Source organism: Triturus cristatus, chromosome 12 (genome assembly GCF_964204655.1).
Source record: "Triturus cristatus chromosome 12, aTriCri1.1, whole genome shotgun sequence".
In the NCBI taxonomy this organism is placed as follows: domain Eukaryota; kingdom Metazoa; phylum Chordata; class Amphibia; order Caudata; family Salamandridae; genus Triturus; species Triturus cristatus.
Window position 1 is genome coordinate 238,365,461 of NC_140595.1, and position 18,086 is coordinate 238,383,546.

General features: G+C 45.4%; 1 protein-coding gene across 2 annotated transcripts in view; it reads left to right on the forward strand.

Annotated features, from left to right (window-relative positions):
* The window catches only part of BCAR1 (BCAR1 scaffold protein, Cas family member), a 191,343-nt gene extending 174,524 nt beyond the window's left edge, over positions 1-16,819 (forward strand). For both annotated transcript variants that reach the window (XM_085638570.1, XM_085638571.1), the window contains one exon: positions 12,399-16,819. In XM_085638570.1, the coding sequence (XP_085494696.1) occupies positions 12,399-12,845 (447 nt within the window). In that variant the 3' untranslated portion in view covers positions 12,846-16,819. The remainder of the gene's footprint in view (positions 1-12,398) is intronic.
* The last annotated feature ends 1,267 nt before the right edge of the window (positions 16,820-18,086 follow it).

The window sequence follows — 18,086 nt, forward strand, 5'->3', positions numbered from 1 at the left end:
TTGTTAAGCCAGGTTTTTAGCCAACAAATAACGGGGGCCACTTTAATTAGGTCTGCAACATACCCCACACCCAGCTCTGAGTGTATCGTAAAGGTGGGTGTGGACTGAGGGACGGACAACAGAGATCTTAAAAACATGTTCTCCACCCTCTGAATGGTATCGGTATTAGTATAGCCCCAAATGGCAGAACCATAGGCGGCTATGGCCAAAGATTTGGCTTTATAGACCTTTAAAATAGCCTCCATTGGGCGAGCTCCCAACCGTTTGGCAAAACCAAGTATATCTGCGGCCGATCTTGCCACAGAATTGCCTTTTAGTTTTTGTTGCGGACCCCATGTTCCTTTCTCATCAAAGATAACCCCCAAATAAGTAAAGATGGGGACCCTTTTTACCTCATGACCTAGGCAAAAAAATGATTTGGATTTCTTTTTCCTGCTGGCCTGACCAGTAATCATGACCTGAGACTTTTGAGTGTTAATTTTCAGATCTAAAGAGGTCATGAAGTTGCCAAATGAGGCCAGTAGTCTATCGAGGGCCACACCTGAGCGGACCAGAAGAACGGCGTCGTCAGCGTATAGGAGAACTGGGATCTTAGTTTCTCCTGCACGCAGTACGTCCGCCGTTGAGTTGGCCAAAGCTGGGTCCAGTGCATTTATATATAGTGTAAAGAGGAGGGGTGCCAAAATGCACCCCTGCCTAACACCCCTCTCTGACATAAAGCAGCTAGTACACCTTCTTCCTTGGGTAATTCTCACCGAGGCTAATAAGCCACAATGCAGGTCCGCCAAGAAGCCAACCAGAGGGGGATCAACCCCCATATCCAATAGGATTCTCCACAGCTTTTACCTATTAACCAGGTCAAAAGCTGAGGAGAGATCCATAAAAGCCATATACAGGGACCCCTCCTTCGCGATTGTATATTTACAGATAAGTAGGTGAAGGTTTAAACATTGATCCAGCGTGCTCCTGTTGGCCCTAAAGCCATACTGGGCATTAGATAGTATACCGCTACCCTCAAGCCACGTGGTCAGCCTGCCCAAGATGACTCTGCCTAAGATTTTAACGGCCGAGTCAATTAAAGAAATAGGCCTATGGCAGGCCGGGTCACCCCTCTGACCTTTTTTAAAAATTGGAATGATAATGGACTTGGCCCAGGACTCGGGGATGATCTTATCTCTAGCGGCATTAAAAACATTAGTCAATATTTTGGCCCAAAATTTGGGGGCGGACTTGTATAGGTCTGCAGGGACACCGTCTGGACCCGGAGCCTTGTTTTTGGTTGTCGCGTTAATAGCTTTTTCCACATCCTCCTCCCTAAAGGCCAAGACTAAACCAACCTGGTTAAAAGATAACATCACATCTGAGTGCCCATATGAGTGCTGACTGTAAATATTTTCAAAATGAGCTAGCCACCGCTCGTCTGGAATACTACATTCCATGGCCTGGTTCTCGCTACCGGAAAAGTATGGGTGATTAATCCCTCCCCAAAATTTGGAGCTATCCCGCAAGATTTCGACTGACTGTAGATCATTCCAAGCATCTTCCTTGATCTCATTTTTGCGAGCTGTGATGGCCTGTGTATATTGTTTCCTCAAGGATACTATCAGTGATCTATTTCTAGGTGTTTCTTTTAATGCCTTTAAGAGGGCAGAGTGAGACTTAGTGCAATTTGTATCAAACCATTTTTTGCCTATTTGGCCACCTGAGTTGGTTTTTACCAAAAGGGCATTATTTACTTGTAGGCAAATGGTGTTAAAAGCCTCAACTATCCTTGAGTTGGCATTGGCGTGATCTAGACATATGCCCACCTCCATTTCAACCTTGGTCAGGACCTCTTGTAGGAAAGTGACCGGGGTCACTTTGGCCCATTTCAATCTCCTACCCTGGTCTTTTAAAAAGAGGTCTGTAGCTCCTGAAATTTTAATATCTTTAAAAGTCAGTGACCCTCCCGGAACAGCCTCTACAATCACGGGATTATGGTCACTGAAAACAGAGTCTTCTACCCTGTAGTTTAAAACCGAAGACAAAATCAAAGAGGATAAAAATATGTAATCAATGACTGATCCTGAATCTTTTCCTTTAAATGTAAAAGTCCTCTGCCCTTCCATGCAACAACCGGATTCAGAGAGGTTTGAGGAGGCCAGAAGGCTCTCCAAAACCTCGCCTTGTTTGGTATGTTCGAAGTGTGTGGGTGATGAATAGGGAAATCCCCCTTCATCCTCCACAACACACTCCAAACTGCATGTATGGATGTTAAAGTCGCCCATCAGGATGACCTCGGGACTATTGTGTGACGCTCTGAATTTATCCAGAACCTCCCCTAGAGATTCTAGATGCTGGTTTGGACTGACACTATCAGGTGAATTATAAAAATTAATAAGTAGCAAAGTGGGAGAATTTACAACCGCTAGTTCTACGACTAGACAGTTTTGGGAGCCTGATTCTAACTGAGTTGCAGCTCCTTTCAAATTCAATGAGACTAAAAGTGCAAGGCCCCACCTCGCCCTGCCCGCCAGACTAGGTGTAGCTGGGATATAAAAATGGGCATAACCATCCAGAGAAAAACTGTTCGAAATATCCCAGGTTTCTTGTAGTGCTATAATATCATGGGATATAACATAGCCAGCCCATATCTCATCCTGACTTTTAGATCTGATGCCCGCGATATTCCAACTTAAAATTTTACATGTAGTCTTTATACATGACTTATGCGCGGTTATATCTGCCTCTTCTCCACCCTTAGGCCCACCTATAGGGATGTTTGGTATAGGAGACATAATAAGAAGCTGCCTCTCGGGCGCCGGTCAGGCTAGAGCTACAGGGTAACATAAGTTGTTGATCTAATCGGGGGAGTGAGTGGCGGGCACTGGGTAGGTTCCCCGACTTGCCTGGTCATGACTAGATCTTACAGATATGTTGGAATTAAAATTATAAAAATACCTCAAATCGTGTACCCTGATTTCCGACCGATCACATACAGATGAATGATCGCAAATAAAACGCACTACGCGTCTATCTTCAAAATTAATGATGATAGAGTCCCCTGGGACATCTTTGGGTCTAGGGCCCACCCAACTAACTCTTCTGGCAAAAAGGATCTTCCCGTCCATATAGTTCGGGATCGGTCTATTCTTATTTAGCCAGAATATAACTTTGTTTTTGAGTTGTTGGTAGGATTCCAATATGCCATCTTTTAGTTTAGGGACACCAGTCAAAACAGCAACATAAGGAGTGGAATCCGGAGGAAGATGAATGTGAGCCCTGGGGAGTTTGTTAGTTCTATCCCCAGACTCCATAATTGCTCCTTTATGCTCGCCCTTACTTGCAGTGTTAATACTGGAAATACCCTTTAGGTTAACCCTTTCTTGACCGACACCTTGATTGGTGACATTATCTTTGACCAGAATCTTAGGGGGGGGGCGACCTTAGAATTGTCCTTAGATGACGCATCAAGGTCAGAAGGAGAAAGTGGCAAGACAGGAAGAGTAGAATTAAACCTGATGGGATTGTCACTGTCTTTAGTAACTAGTTTGATAACATTTTTCAGTGAACAAAAGTTATCTAAAATAGTTTGCTCAAGTCGTTCGACCTTTTCATTGACCACTTTTACCCTTTCTAAGAGTGGCAATAATAGAGAACGCACCATTTGCTCGATCTGGGGGATCAGATCACTGTTTTGGGGCTGGTCCGAGGGCCTGTTGATAGTCTCGCCCAAGAATGAGTTATCATCAGCCTGAGCCTCACCCGTCACAATTAACGAGTTTCTTGTGATGTTGAAATGCTTCGCCTGTCTCCCTCCCTGGGTCAGCCCATCTCTTTTCCTCTTGAGAGTAGAAGATTTTACAGCTTTTCTGCTGGCCCTTGTCTGGAGGTAGGTTGAAACAGGTTTAGGAATATTAGGAGTACTACCTATTGTGGGGACGGCTTCACCCAGGGCATCGATCGAATCACCACGAACCAATGATATAATAGTGCTATCCCCAGTATTCCCCCGCTGAACTGAGTCACCTGTATCCTGCACTACTATGCTCCTAGGGGATTTCGCTAATGCAAGAGTTCCCAGAGATGAGCGTCTAGCTTGAATTAGCTCTGAAGATAAACGACGCTCAGTGATGGCTAATTCGTGTTCTAATACTGAAACTGCTCTGGTAATAAATTGGTCCAGAGTACCAGACACAGACCCACCCCCACCAGTACGCTTCCCTTTGCCCGTCATAATGTGTTGGAAACACTCCAGTGGCAATATGGACTCAAGGCAGTATCAACAATACCGGGGAACACAAATACGCGTCTGGCTTAGAAGTAAAACTCTAAATTAATACAAATACGTGGCCCACAGTCCTCAACAGCAGATACAATAAACACTTGACTACTGTCCAATCAACTTGAAAGCACACTTCTACCTTGTGCGTATGAACTCAGCAGCAACGTTATAGGGGTGGCCCAGCCCAGTCAGGGACGGGCAAGGACGGGCCCGCCCTTGGCCCGGGCGCTGCCCGCGCGCGTCCCGCGCTGCGGGGGCCTCAGGGAGCTTTATGTCGGCCCGGGCGCTGCCAGATGACGTTAGCGGCAAGCGCCCGGAGCAGAGGATGATGGTATTTGAAGTTTGAAAGGGCCGTTCCCCTCACAGCGATGAAAATTGCAGGGCGCCTGAGTTCCAACTATTGGTCGAGACGTTCCCCTCACGGCAGTCCGTGCAGTCTGTGCAGGAAAGAGTTGATGTCACCAGGGCTTGAGGGCTAAAGCGCGCGTCCCCCCGTAGGTATTAAATGCATTTCCTGGAATGTTCGGGGGATGCACACAATGACGCGCCGCCATAAGATACACATATACCTAGTGCGAAGAGGGGTGCAGATTGCCATGTTGCAAGAAACTCATTTGACGAGAAAGGAAGGGATCGCACTGCAGATAAGGTGGCCGGGACAGATATTTTACAATACGTACTCGGCCTACGCCAGAGGCACCCTGATTTGGGTACGGGCACGGGTTCCTTTTCAGAGCACCAACCAGCTGGTGGACCCGGATGGCAGATATGTGGTGGTTTTCGGGGCGGTTGGACGGAAGGGATATAGTCCTAGGGAGCATCTATGCCCCCAATGTGGACCAGTCTACATTCTTTGCACGCCTTTCAGGGGCACTGACGACTATGCTGACGGGATCGGTGCTGCTGGGGGGGGGACTTTGGGACTTTAACAGCATTACTGACTTAAGCCTGGACCGATCTCACCCACCACTCCCAGGTGCCCCCATACATAGGCTTGCGGCGATCAGGCGTGACTGGCAACGGCGCTGGGGACTGACGGATACCTGGATGGCCCATCACCCGGACGAAAGGGACAACTCCTATTATACTGCATTACACGAACTCCACGTTAAGCTGGACTCGATATAATGTTCCCCGGACGTACATGGAGGGGTCACACTTAGTGAATATTTGACCAGAACGGTTTCCGATCACAACCCATTGTTGATATTCCTGACCTGGTTGCGGACCCGGCCTACTATTCCTAGTTGGCGCCTGCGCCCGGAGGCATTGGAAGATCCGGTGTTTCGTGCCACAATAGGCTCCACTATTGATGATTATTTTTTACACAATGCCGGAACAGCGTCGAGTCCACTTCTTGAATGGGACGTTTTCAAAGTTGTCATTGGGGGTCGCTGCATTGGGGAAGTAGTTGGGGTCCGAAGTGTACTGCTGAGGGAAGTGCAGGCAGCAGAGGGCAGGCTCCGGGACTTAGAGAAAGAGAGACCGGAGCGAGTAGATAAGCAACCTGACCTTCTTGCAGCCTGGGAGGACCTGGCCGTGCAGGTGGAGAAGCTGCGCTACTTTGACTATAAGGGATACATTTCCCGAGCCCATGCGGAACGCGATAAATCTGGGGCATTGTTTGCCTTGTTGGACAATCCTGCGCGTAGGGGTGGGGCGATTTTTGAACTGAGGGGGCAGGGGGCAGAGGTGTTCTACACTCAACAAGATATCAATGCCCAGTTTTTGCAGTATTATGCTTCCCTCTACCAGAGTAGACTTGACCCGGGGGCTGCAGATGCGACAGGTTTCCTAGCTGGAGTGGAGCTTCCGAAGATTGACGGCAAGGCGGCCGAGGAACTAGGCAGGGACGTGGAGATTGGGAAAGTTCGTAGCGCCATCAAGCATATGGCTAGGAATAAGACACCGGGGACAGATGGGCTCCCGGCGGAGTTTTACGCTGCCTACGTTGAGGTATTGGCTCCATGACTGGTAGCACTGTACAATAAAGCAAGGCAGGAAGGATGCCTACCTGCCTCAACGAGGGAAGCGTTAATTGTCCCACGATTATAACCTGGCAAATCGCCTGAGGACCGGACTGCATATCGACCCCTAGCAATGCTTAACTTAGACTATAAAATATTAAGACGGATATTGGCGAGTTGACTATTAACCCACATGCTGACACTTATTCATGAGGATCAGGCAGGTTTTATCCCAGCAAGGAACACGGGGATGAATGTCCGTAGACTGATGCGCGTGCTGGGGGCGGACACTTATAACAAGGAGGACACCTGTATTTTTACGGTCAATGTTGAGAAGGCTTTTGACAGCCTAGAATGGGCATATCTCTTCGAGGTCCTGCGGTCATTTGGCTTGGGGGACCGCTTTATAGAGTGGATGGCGCTCCTCTACTAAAATTCTACTGCCAGGGTCCGGACTGGAGGGCTGATATCGCAGGCTTGTATGGTGGGTAGAGGGATGAGGCAAGGTTGCCCGCTCTCGCCCTTGCTGTTCGCACTGGCGATGGAACCCATGGCTACACATGCTAGATCAGGCCGTTTCTATCAGGGGCTAGAGGTGGAGGGCCGACTGCAACACATTGCATTATATGCGGATGACTTCCTATTATACCTGGCTGACTCAGGAGAAGCTCTGCGGGTGCTAAGGAACTGCTAGCTGCCTTGGGGAATGCTGCAGGGGTTAGGGTGAATTGGACCAAGTCATGTCTTTTCCCTACGCGATCTGGTAGGGATGAATTTGTAGAAGCTGAAGGTGTCCCTTGAGAATCAAGGTGCCTCCCTTACCTGGGCACTCGGGTCTATTATGACCCCACAGATCTGTTAGAGGGGAATGTAGGGCGTGCAATGCGTAACGCGAAGGACAACTTTGAATTTTGGGGAACCCTCCCCTTATCTGTAGCGGGCAGGGTGGCGCTGGTCGAAATAATCACTTTACCCAGGCTTCTCTATTTTTCCGGGACGTTGCCACGATGGATCCCACCCAGGATCTTTTAACACCTCAATACACTGCTCACAGGTTTCCTCTGGGGCGCGGGGAGGCAGAGAGTGGCTCTCAACACTGATGAGACCTAGAGTGGCGGGTGGTTTCGCGCTACCAGTTTTTGAGGCCTACTATCATGCAGCGCAGTTGCAGTGGTACACGAAATGGATGGCAAGATTTTTGCAGGACGCGGAGGGCCATGATGGCCCGGATCCGAACCTGGTCCTCCTATCTAGAATGCTGCTACGCCTCCCTATGAGGGTGGGGGAGATACCCTCTGATTTACAAACGATAAGCCAATGCTGGGCCAGGCTAGCTAGACGAGCGAAGACACGGACCCCGTATGCTCCCAAGTTCCTGTTGGCAGTTTGTGAGGCGCTCCCGCATGGAGGGGACTGGAGCGGATTACGACTGTGGACTAAGGTCGAGATCTCCACTATAGGAGATCTGTTTGAGGACAATAATCTGCTTCCTTTTGATGCTCTCCGGCAGAGATATGTCCTCCCCAGAGGCGATTTCCTTCTGCATGCCACTTTGACGGCAGCGATCAGGAGACATTGGCGGAGGGGGATGGTGGAGCCCCAAAGTTGCCTGGCTTGCCAATATGTGGTAACGGCGGCGAACACTATCAAGGCAGTTACCTGCCTTTACAGGCGTATTACACAGGGACTGCGACAACCCCTCACAGAATTGCGCCTTAAATGAGAGGAAGACCTGGGGGAGGCAATTGATGAAAAACCATGGGAGGAAATTGTAGAGGGCCTGGGAGAGCTCCAGGAATGCACAATTCCAGCTGATTCACTTCTATGTCTTGCACAGGGCGTACCTTACCCCGGGTAGGATTAATGAATACTTCGGGGCCAAGACCGCATGTCCGATATGCAATCAGGAGGGCGCGGGATTCCTTCACATGTTTTGGGACTGTCCGTTTTTGAGAGAATTTTGGAGGTAGGTGACAACTAGCCTGGCGACTGTGACGGAGAGAGATGTAGCATTGATGCCAGGTTGTTGTTTGCTGCACTGGTTCCCACACAATGCTAGGACTAAAGGTTCATGGATTTGAGGCTGGTGTTGGCTAAGAGGGAAGTTACTAGTAATTGGAAAACGAAGAACGGCCCAAATGTGAAGCGCTGGACTAGGGAGTTTGAGAAGTGGGCGGATTGCGAGGGGACCTGGAGATGGCTAACCGTACCGGTAATGAGAAATCACTAAAAATAGCACTGGCTTGGGTGGCACTGGTGGACCTGTTAAAACACCCGACTGACGAAGCGGATGATGTCCCGGGGGAGACGGACCCTGCAGTGGGAGAATGATCTAGGACTGCCATATGGCCTGGTTGGCAATTCAGAACCGGACAGACAGGTTGACCATCCCGTCCACTACCATCAGTGAAAAGACACATGGAAAACAGCGCTCCTATTATATGAATGACATGGCCAATGAGTGACCATGGAGGATTGGCTGCATTAGGGACATGCCTGGGGGTGGGGTGGGAGGGGATGCAGAGGGAGTTGGGGAGCAGTTGGGGAGATGGGTGAAGGGTTATTGATTATTATCCCTGCAGGGACGCCCAGTGGGACCTCGAACACGTAAACTGTCCTAGCAAGCTCTACTGAACTTTGAACACTGGGTGAGCGTTAGATTTCGGTGTATGTTCCTATGCTTCCCCGACAATTGGGCTGATATTTACATTTGGTAGACTATTTTGCATTTTTATATCCCACTATGTTGGAACTTGAACTATATAGCTTGCCTTTTGAGACGGCAGATATAAAGGACTCCATCCTTTCTGCATAGAGTTTATCCTCAGATAGAAGATAGATGTTGTCAGTGCTTGGTAGACGGGGGTGGCACATGGACTCTATTGTTTGGGACTGCCCAAAGATTAAGCAATTAGGGGAAGAAATTGAGAAATACTGCAGAAGGAAGTTGGGCTGCCAAAATAGATATCGATAAATACAATGCAACTCTCGGATGTTTACCAAATATAACGTTAAACAATGTACAAGAGGAAGGGCATATATACGTACCTCAGTGGCGAGATCATAACTTCTCCAAAATTGGCGAAGTGAGATCATACCTACTTTTCATAGCTGGCAGTCTAAACTAAATAGAGTTAAAGAGCTGGAGAGACGATCTGCTTTAAGGTCAAGCTCGTACACAAAGTTCGAGAAACACTGGAAGTCCATAGGAAGCTAGCCAGTAGACTTGAAACGTTCAGTTATTAAGGGGAAATGTGCAACATGTGTTTTTCTGTTTTCTTTTTAAAAGTATTACCCTCAGCGATACATCTAAATATTCATTTTATTGTACGTTAATGTTTGTTAGATGACGTGTCATTCAAAATTGGGTACTGAGAGCACTTTATGTTTTTACAAATAATTGTGTAATGAACTCTCAACAATAAAAAAAAAAAAGTACATTGTCAGTCCCCCGGGCACAGTCTAAAATACCCTACACAAGGCTCACGTTAAAGATAAATATGGTTCTGGGCATTAAGGCAGAGAGATGGCCCGGTCAGTTATGAGCCATCTCTATTCATGCAACCTAAGTGGGATTCTTCCCATATATACATGGTGAGTACCAGGACCTGGCAATGTTTATACAATTGTTTAATGACACCTGGCATTGTCTGCTTCATGATATAGTTATTTTCAAAGCTAGATATTTTAACCCGTTTGTTGCGCCCGTCGGCCAACGGCCGTAGCGAGCACTACCTCGGTAGAGCTGCACACGTCCGTTGCGGCGCCCCCCCCCCCCACACTCAATGGAACGCCCCGCACCAACAGCAGAATTACCGCCGCGGTAAACGGGTTAAGTATCTCTAGTTTGGTTGGTTTGGTCTATTGTTGTTAATGGCCATTTGTGTGATTTGTGGGCACTACATTTTTTTTATTGATTCTGTTCATTCAGGGTATTTTATTTACTTTCCATAATATTTTAGTACTTCTTTTATTAAATTCGAATTAGGCGTGTTCCGTATTGTTAACATAATTGGTAATATAGGGAGGATTACCGTTCTATGAAGTTAAGAAGCATGATTTTCTTTCCTTATTTAAAACAGACACATTAACTGCCGTCTTCCTGCATTTTGTCTTTACGTGATGAGAGAGTTTGACAAAACAGAGATAGAGCTGTTAGCAAAAGACAAGATTAAGGGGCAAAACGAAGGGGAGTTGGACCAAGAGCAGGAAAAAGCAAGTGTTGATACAACCTTATAGCTGTGTCTATGCTCAAGAGTAATTGGGATTTTAAAATCCTGTTTCCCAGAAATATATATATATTTTTTAATGTAAACATGGTAATGATTATAAAATTGATTATCATCATCATTTACTTTATTTAGACCACAAGATCATAAAAGTACACACAGCATGATAAAAGTACACTTAAAAAATGGTCAATACCAGATAATCCTTTAGAAAGATACAGATAAAATAAAAATGATAATCAATAAAATCAAGAAGAGACGAGCGGGCCATCAAATAGTCCAAATTGGGTGATCATATGTGGCTTCCGTACTCTAAAGTGCATGTTAATTTACCCACCACTGTACAGTATCATTCAGGGCAGATATTTGGACCTTTTCAGCCACAGTGCATACCAATATCTTGATAAACCAAAAACCACAGCCCTGCTTGTATCCGTGCTCAAAAGTCTAAGCACCTCCAAATAATGTCCGGTACCAACAATTTTACAAAGTGGATAAATCCACTTGGCCCTCAATGATTTATACATTGGACAGAAAAATAGGAGGTGGGTAATGGACTCAGCGCTTTCATTGCAAGCGGGGTATTGATCATTGTTTTCTATATCCTTCCTGCATTTTTTACAAAATGTTTTAAGCGGGAGTGTTTTATAGCGGAACTGAAAAAACAGCTTCCGAGCCAAGGGAGGGACAATTTCATCCAGTGTATCCTCAAAACGAGGTTCACATTTGAAATTTAGAAAACAAGTAGTCAAACTACCCTCAGCATCAAGTGCAGTTTGTAAGAGCGATGTTTCCCAAAACCTTTCCTTCAGCACGGATCTTGATATGGATTTCATACTTCCTGGGTCAAACCGAAACCCCATCATTCCTAGCCTCCCTAGGAGCACCTTAAGAGCTCTAAACCAAGGAATTGATTTAGAGGAGGGTATTTTCATAAGCTCATAGAGTAGCTCCCGATAGGGGCAGAGTTCATCCACGGTCCACAATCTGTACCAGAACATCAGGAGCTTATAGCTGATTTTGTAGGCCAGCTGTCTAGTGTGCCAAATCATAACAAAGGGGCACTAATGGTGTGCTTACAGGCAGATCTGTCAGGGATCTAAGAAAGCGATTTTCTATGAGTGAGAGAGGGTTAGTTGAACCTGTACCCCATAGTTCTGCTCCGTAGAGTATACCCCCCAAGATTTTTATATTATAGATTTCGAGGACTGGCGCTAGCTGCCTTGAAAAGGTATTTCTGTGTATTCTGGCCAAATTTGCAGTCTGATGTATGAGTTGGATCTTTACCTTTTCAATATGTTGATCCCACTTAACTGTTGGGGTTAGGCAAATGCCCAGATAGTTAAAGGAGTCGACGCGTTCTAGCTTGCTAATACCGGCAAGGACTTGTCTTTTGTTTCATTTAGCCTTACCCTTCCTAAAAATCATGTATTTAGTTTTGGTTTCATTCAACACCAGGCCGCGCTCATCACTAAACATAATAAAATCATTTAAAAGCTGCTGAAGACCTTGCGGAGTCTTTGCAGTTAAAAGGGTGTCATCAGCGAAAAGAAGGGCTGGGACTATTGTACCACCAACTTTCGGAGCGTCACACCCATCTCTATCTAGACACTTTATAAGATCATATAAAAATTCAGTATAAACATTGCCAGAGGAGTAAACAACCGATTTGCTGCATCTCTTGAACGGTTTCTATCTTTAAGATTGTGATATTTCAGTGTGAAATGTTTACTAGAGAGGATTTTACTGCAGTGATGCTGCAGCAGTGTACTTTCCACAGTGAATTCACCTAAAACTGTATGTGAATGATATAGCAGAGTAACGGTTTAAAAAATTAAAAATCCAAACATCATTGGCTCGCTGTAGTAACAATTGATTTCTGAGAATGTATCATATTTTGCCCTATGCACTAAATACATTTTTTTTTTTTTTTTTTAGATGAAGGAGTGTGAGTTGCTGGCCATCAGCAACGATCCTTTGAATTCCTCCGACAAAAAGCTGCTCCACTTCTATCAGAAACAATGTGAAACCAACGTAACAACCCTTACCAATGCCATTGATGCCTTCTTCACTTCAGTCATCAGCAGTCAACCTCCCAAGATCTTTGTGGCTAACAGCAAGTTCGTCATCCTTAGTGCCCACAAGTTGGTATTTATAGGAGACACCCTGTCCCGCCAAGCCAAAGCCCAGGGCATTCGCAGTGAGTTCACGCACTATAGCAACCTGCTGTGTGGCATGCTAAAGGAGATCGTGAATGCCACAAGAATGGCGGCCATTCAGTACCCTTCACCGTCTGCTGCAAAGGACATGGTGGACTGTGTGAAAGAACTCGGAAGGGGTACACACCAGTTCCAGGTAGTATTGGGGCAGCTGGCTACCATGTGAAGGAGCTAACCACCATGTGAAGGAGCTGACCACCATGTAAGGGGCATTTGCTACATATCTAGTAAAAACGCATGATTTCTCCATTTAATTAGGAAATTATGAAACAGATAGATCAATAGAAGTAAAAGAAAAGAAATATCCTACAAACCTCACTGCAGAGGGATTTGCCCGCATGATAGAGAAACTACACAGTGAAAAGGAGCATACAATTATAAACAATTCTTATGCCAAATGTAATCAGTATCTCAAATCCATAGGACCCACAAATATTGAGCAGGAAGTCTTGGAGTATCTTTTCTCAGTTTTTCTTTATTTATAGTCATAAGTGACATGCGTACATCAGCTCAGCCGTCCAACATGGACTTCCTCAGGGCTGTAAAAATAATTTAATGTATAATTTTTAGTTTTCCCCTATGCACAAAGAGATCTTTTTTAAGTAACCTAAGACTTATAAAACCACATAGACATACAGAAACTTGTCATATACCTCTGAACAGACATGTTATCACATATCACCTCTTTGTGTGTGACCCCCCTGCCTATATACATTCTAACCCAAAGAAATCAGTGTCAACAATCATTGGAGATGCAGATAAATCAATTTCATTGAGTGGACAGTACTAGCATTGGACTACATTGTGTTTCTTTTTCAATAAATAAAAAAGCAACATATCTCTGCTTACACACATTCTTTATCTCTTTTCAATCTTGATCCTCTCAATTTATGCAGGGACCTCAACATTACAAACTACATCTAAGAGGGAAGTGAATAGAACAAACTCTAAACCAATGTATATCAAGAAAAAACAAAAACAAATCGCCATATGAGGAACTAACTTGGGTAAATCTTTCAAGGGAACTGGCATGTTGGTTCTCTACCGCAATACTATTAAGTGCTGGGATTTCCCAAAGTATTCAAGTTTTCATATATTATAAGTATGATTGCCTTCTTATCCGATGTATAATCAAACAAGATAATGTGACAAAACGTATTCTATATTTACCTTAATCAGATAAGTGCATGTAACAAAAATTATTTAAAATTTGTTATGGGCCGCAGTGGTTCTGTGCGCGGGCGGGGCCATGACGGAGGGGTTCCGTCATGCGCAACAGACGCGCATGACGGAACCGCTCCGTCATGCGCGTGGAAGGGGTTAAGGATGAAGGTAGCTTGAGTTAGTTACCTAGCAACAGAGACCCCTCCCCCTGTGACCAACTCTATGAACAATGAGCGGATCTGGGCTCCCATTACCTGCTTAATCACAGCTAACTGAGCCCCATTGTGCGCCCCCTACCTCCGTTGCAATCCATCATGGCAGCCGAGCCACCAAAGATGGGGAAAACAAACACTGGGGAGAGGGCGTCCCCTCCATCAATGTCCTTAAACCCAGCCTCCGCTCAGTGTCACCGAGAAGCTTTAATTAAATGCAATTTGTTCTCTTTTCGGGGTCTGACACGCTGCGGAGGAATGCCAGCTAATCACAGGGTGTTTAGGGGGGCCAGTTAGACCCTATTAAATACCGCCAGCACTTTCTGTAGGGATCAGGTTGTGGGGTTTTAAAGACAGATAAATAACTGTTCAGGCAGGGGTCCTGTGAAGATGTGAAGGATGGATGCACCTTGTCAGAAACTGACAAAGAAATACAAATCTCACGCGTTTTGCCAGGAAACACAGCATGGCTAACAAGGGATCATGTTGTATTGACAAATATGCCATAAAAAGACTAAACATAACCAGTATTTTCACAGATTGTTCCAAATTGTTTTGAGAAAGCTTATTCGTGGAAAATTGCAGCGCCTCCAAAAAAGCAGGTCCCGTAAGAGCTATGTCTTGCTTTTGGCGCACACTACAATTTGTAAACTTCTAAGCTCGTTTTTTTCCTAGACCCAAACCACTGAAAGCAAACGGAGGAGGGGGGGGGGACCGTACCCCTTTAACGCTTTATGTTGGAGATGGGCTCTCTCTGATGGTTTTCGTGTACTTTAACATTCTCCCGTCAGATTTGTTTAGTATTCTCTTCAGGTGAATGCGAACGGGGTAAGTGGCGTGCAAAATGTACATAGAACACATTGCTTTGGCATGATGGGAATCGGAGGTAAAACTAAACCGCAAATATTCATGTACTGGCATTCTTCATAGCGCTTGGACGAGACAAAGCCATTTCTTTTTTTTTTGTTGAGTTTTTTATATATAGCGCTAACTAGACCCGGAGGTATCAGAGCGCTTTACATGAGCACCAGTCACGTTACATACGAACACACACTAATAACAAGTAAATATTGGGCACTAAACCGTCACACCAGCAATTCTAAGCTTTCTATAGCACTTTCCATGCATCCATCCCCGCACCAGAGTTCCAGAGGCAACTAGAAGGGATCTAGACACAGAAAGCGCTACATGCGATCTTTAATTTGTTTTGCCCTGTTTAATTTACCCGCCAGAAAAATACTGGGGGAGTCCCATTTTGGGGACCCACTCGTGCAGCCCCTTCGTTTTCCTTAGGAGACTTGGTAAACAAATTGAAAACACCCCCTATCGGGCTAAGATGTGTGCAGGTCCGAAAAAAAAGTTGGATTCAGCGCCGACTACCATTAGGAGTGTGTGTAGGAAGGGGGGTGACGGGAAGGAGGCACAGGCCTACGACGTTGGCCGGAAGCCCTGCGTGGGGCTGGACTCTAGTTTGCCCTCTAGAGAAAATCCTATAATCCCATTTTGTCACTCCTTTAGACTCGGGCGGTGGGAGGGCGGGGTGCTTAATTTCAAGTGGCTCAATTCTAAAAGTTTAGCTTTTTTGGAAATCGGTCTTCACTTTTGAGCTAATTCAGTCATTGTGTTCAGGTTTGCAGCTTTAAGGTAGTGCTTTATGCTAGATGCCTGCCCCATAGCGCTTCAGGTTTTCGCAAATATAGGAAATCGGGGAGGGAACTTGCCATTATCAAAGTTAAAGATCGGCATGGGAAAAAAAAGTTTTATATGTTTATGTAGGCGAGCCGCACTGCACAAAGGAAAGATGTGTGGCCACCTTGTTAAATTTGAATCGTGGTGTGTTTAATTGTAAACAAATTATAATATTTAAAGCGCGACATCGCGGTGAGCGCTTTTTAAAAATATAAAACAGCCACAAGTTAAAGTGCAACATCGTAGTGCGCTTTATATAAATATAAATCAACCGATAAAGCGCAATTTCCAAAGCAGTTGTAGGCAAGGAGGGTAAGCGAGCAGTAAATGAAAACAAGCTATCGCCATCAAGCTTTCACTCTAATAAACAGAAGAAAGGGGAAACTGTCGTCATTACGCTACCACCCTGTCTCCTTTTCGGACAGCCCACCCGGACTGGGGCCTCTGCTTCACGGCTTGTTTATCTAACAGGCCCCCTTTAGATAAGAAATTCCTTAACGACAGCCGTGAAGCTAACGACCCAGTCCGGATGGGCCGTCCAAGAGGGGAGACGGAGCGGTAACTAAGAAGCATCATTTTCAATGGGAAGCCAGTGTTTACCATAAAGACTGACGCAACCCAATAAAAATGATGGGCGGGGCGTCAAGCCCCCTTCTCAAATCTCCCTGATCACAAGAGGTCTCGCCAACCGAGCAGCGCTTTGCGCTGCAACACCAGACGAGACCTAAAAACTGAGCAAAGATACTCCAAGACTCCCTGCTCAATATTTGTGGATCTTATGGATTTGAGATACTGATTGTGTTGCCAAAAGAGTTGTTTATAATTGTATGCTCCTTTTCACTGTGTGGTTTTGAATTGGAGTATTATTGTGACTTCTATGCAGTGGGGTCACGAAACGTTTGAGCATAATACAGTAAGACGCAACCTGAGAACTAATAAATATACCTGTGCAGCCATCACAGAGGAGCAATATTTATGTATTCAGTTACACTTGTTTAGAAGATATTTTGAAGATTGTTCATAATACTTTGTTATTAAAAAAGAACAAAGAAATAAATTTTAACTTGGCACAAAATCAATATTTTTTTATTCATAATGTCAAAGTGTAAGTTTCTAAAAACCACAAAAATCTCAAGTGTAAAGGCACCTAGCTCGGCATGTGCTGAAGAAATTCAAATGAATGTGCTTAAAGTTTTCGATTGTATGAGATGAAGCTCCTTTCTGCTGTTTATGCATTTGCAAGGAGCACACTTCCTTGCTTAGTTTCTACTAGTGACAGATATTTCACTAGTTTCCCAATTAGCTGCGGGTCCTTGGAGATGAAGCATGCAATCACAGCCTGTCTCAGAGTTCGAATCCCTTGTTCGTTAAGGTGCGCTTTGAGTAAACCTACCCTTTCCTCCTTTAGATTAGTACAGGTGCAGATTAGGTGTGCCATGTCCTCAGTACCGTTTCCACATAGACTACATGTGCTGGCACATTTCCCCCTCTGCCATAGTGAGAGGTGCAGAGTAGCTGGCGGCATTCCTAGCCTGTATTTTAAGAATTGTTCTTTTGTCTTCCTGGAATACCCAAAATTAAAATATGCCTGTGCGCCAAGTAATGTGTAGCCACTCATTATCATCTACTACGAGCAAAAGCAGCTTTGTCTTCTACAAGGGAGATTTTCTTTATTACCTTTTTTCACTAATTGCTTGAATACTGAATGGGTGGTTTGAGTTTCCCACAGGTCAGATAGCCTGGTAGCGACCAGTGAATCCTCCAAGTACTGTCTGGCCAGCGAGTTGGATGTATTGCAAAGTTCTTGCCAGAGCTGATGATTCAATGCGTTCAAGGGAGAGTTCCTAATTCTGTGCCAACACGTTATGTAGGAGCCTTGCCTTGCCAGAAGTTGTTTGGTTAGGCCGAACTCTAGCCGAATCTGGCTAGTGAGGCATAAGTTGGAAGATTGAACATAACTCTGTAGGCCCTGGTCATGGTGGTGTCCAACAATTTTGCGTACCTGCCCCTCAGTGCTTCACCTCCATAGGCGATGGTGGGTAGAAATTTAGCTTGTGCTACCCGGAGGAGGGAGGAAAGGATAGGGCCTGTGAGTTTTGTTTTTAACTGCCTTAATGTTATTGCTATTGCCATCCCCTTCCTTCTGATTGCCTCAAGTTGGTTGGCAAATTGACCGCCCTCGTCGATGGTTACCCCTAAGTATTCATAGGCAAGGGTATTCACAATTGGTGTTTTTCCCAGGTGCCAAGTATAGGACCATCGTTTGCCATTTTTAGTTGTCAAGGGTTTTGTTTTGTTGAGTTTCACTTCTAGGTGGTTTCCACAGCGTACTCGTGCATTTT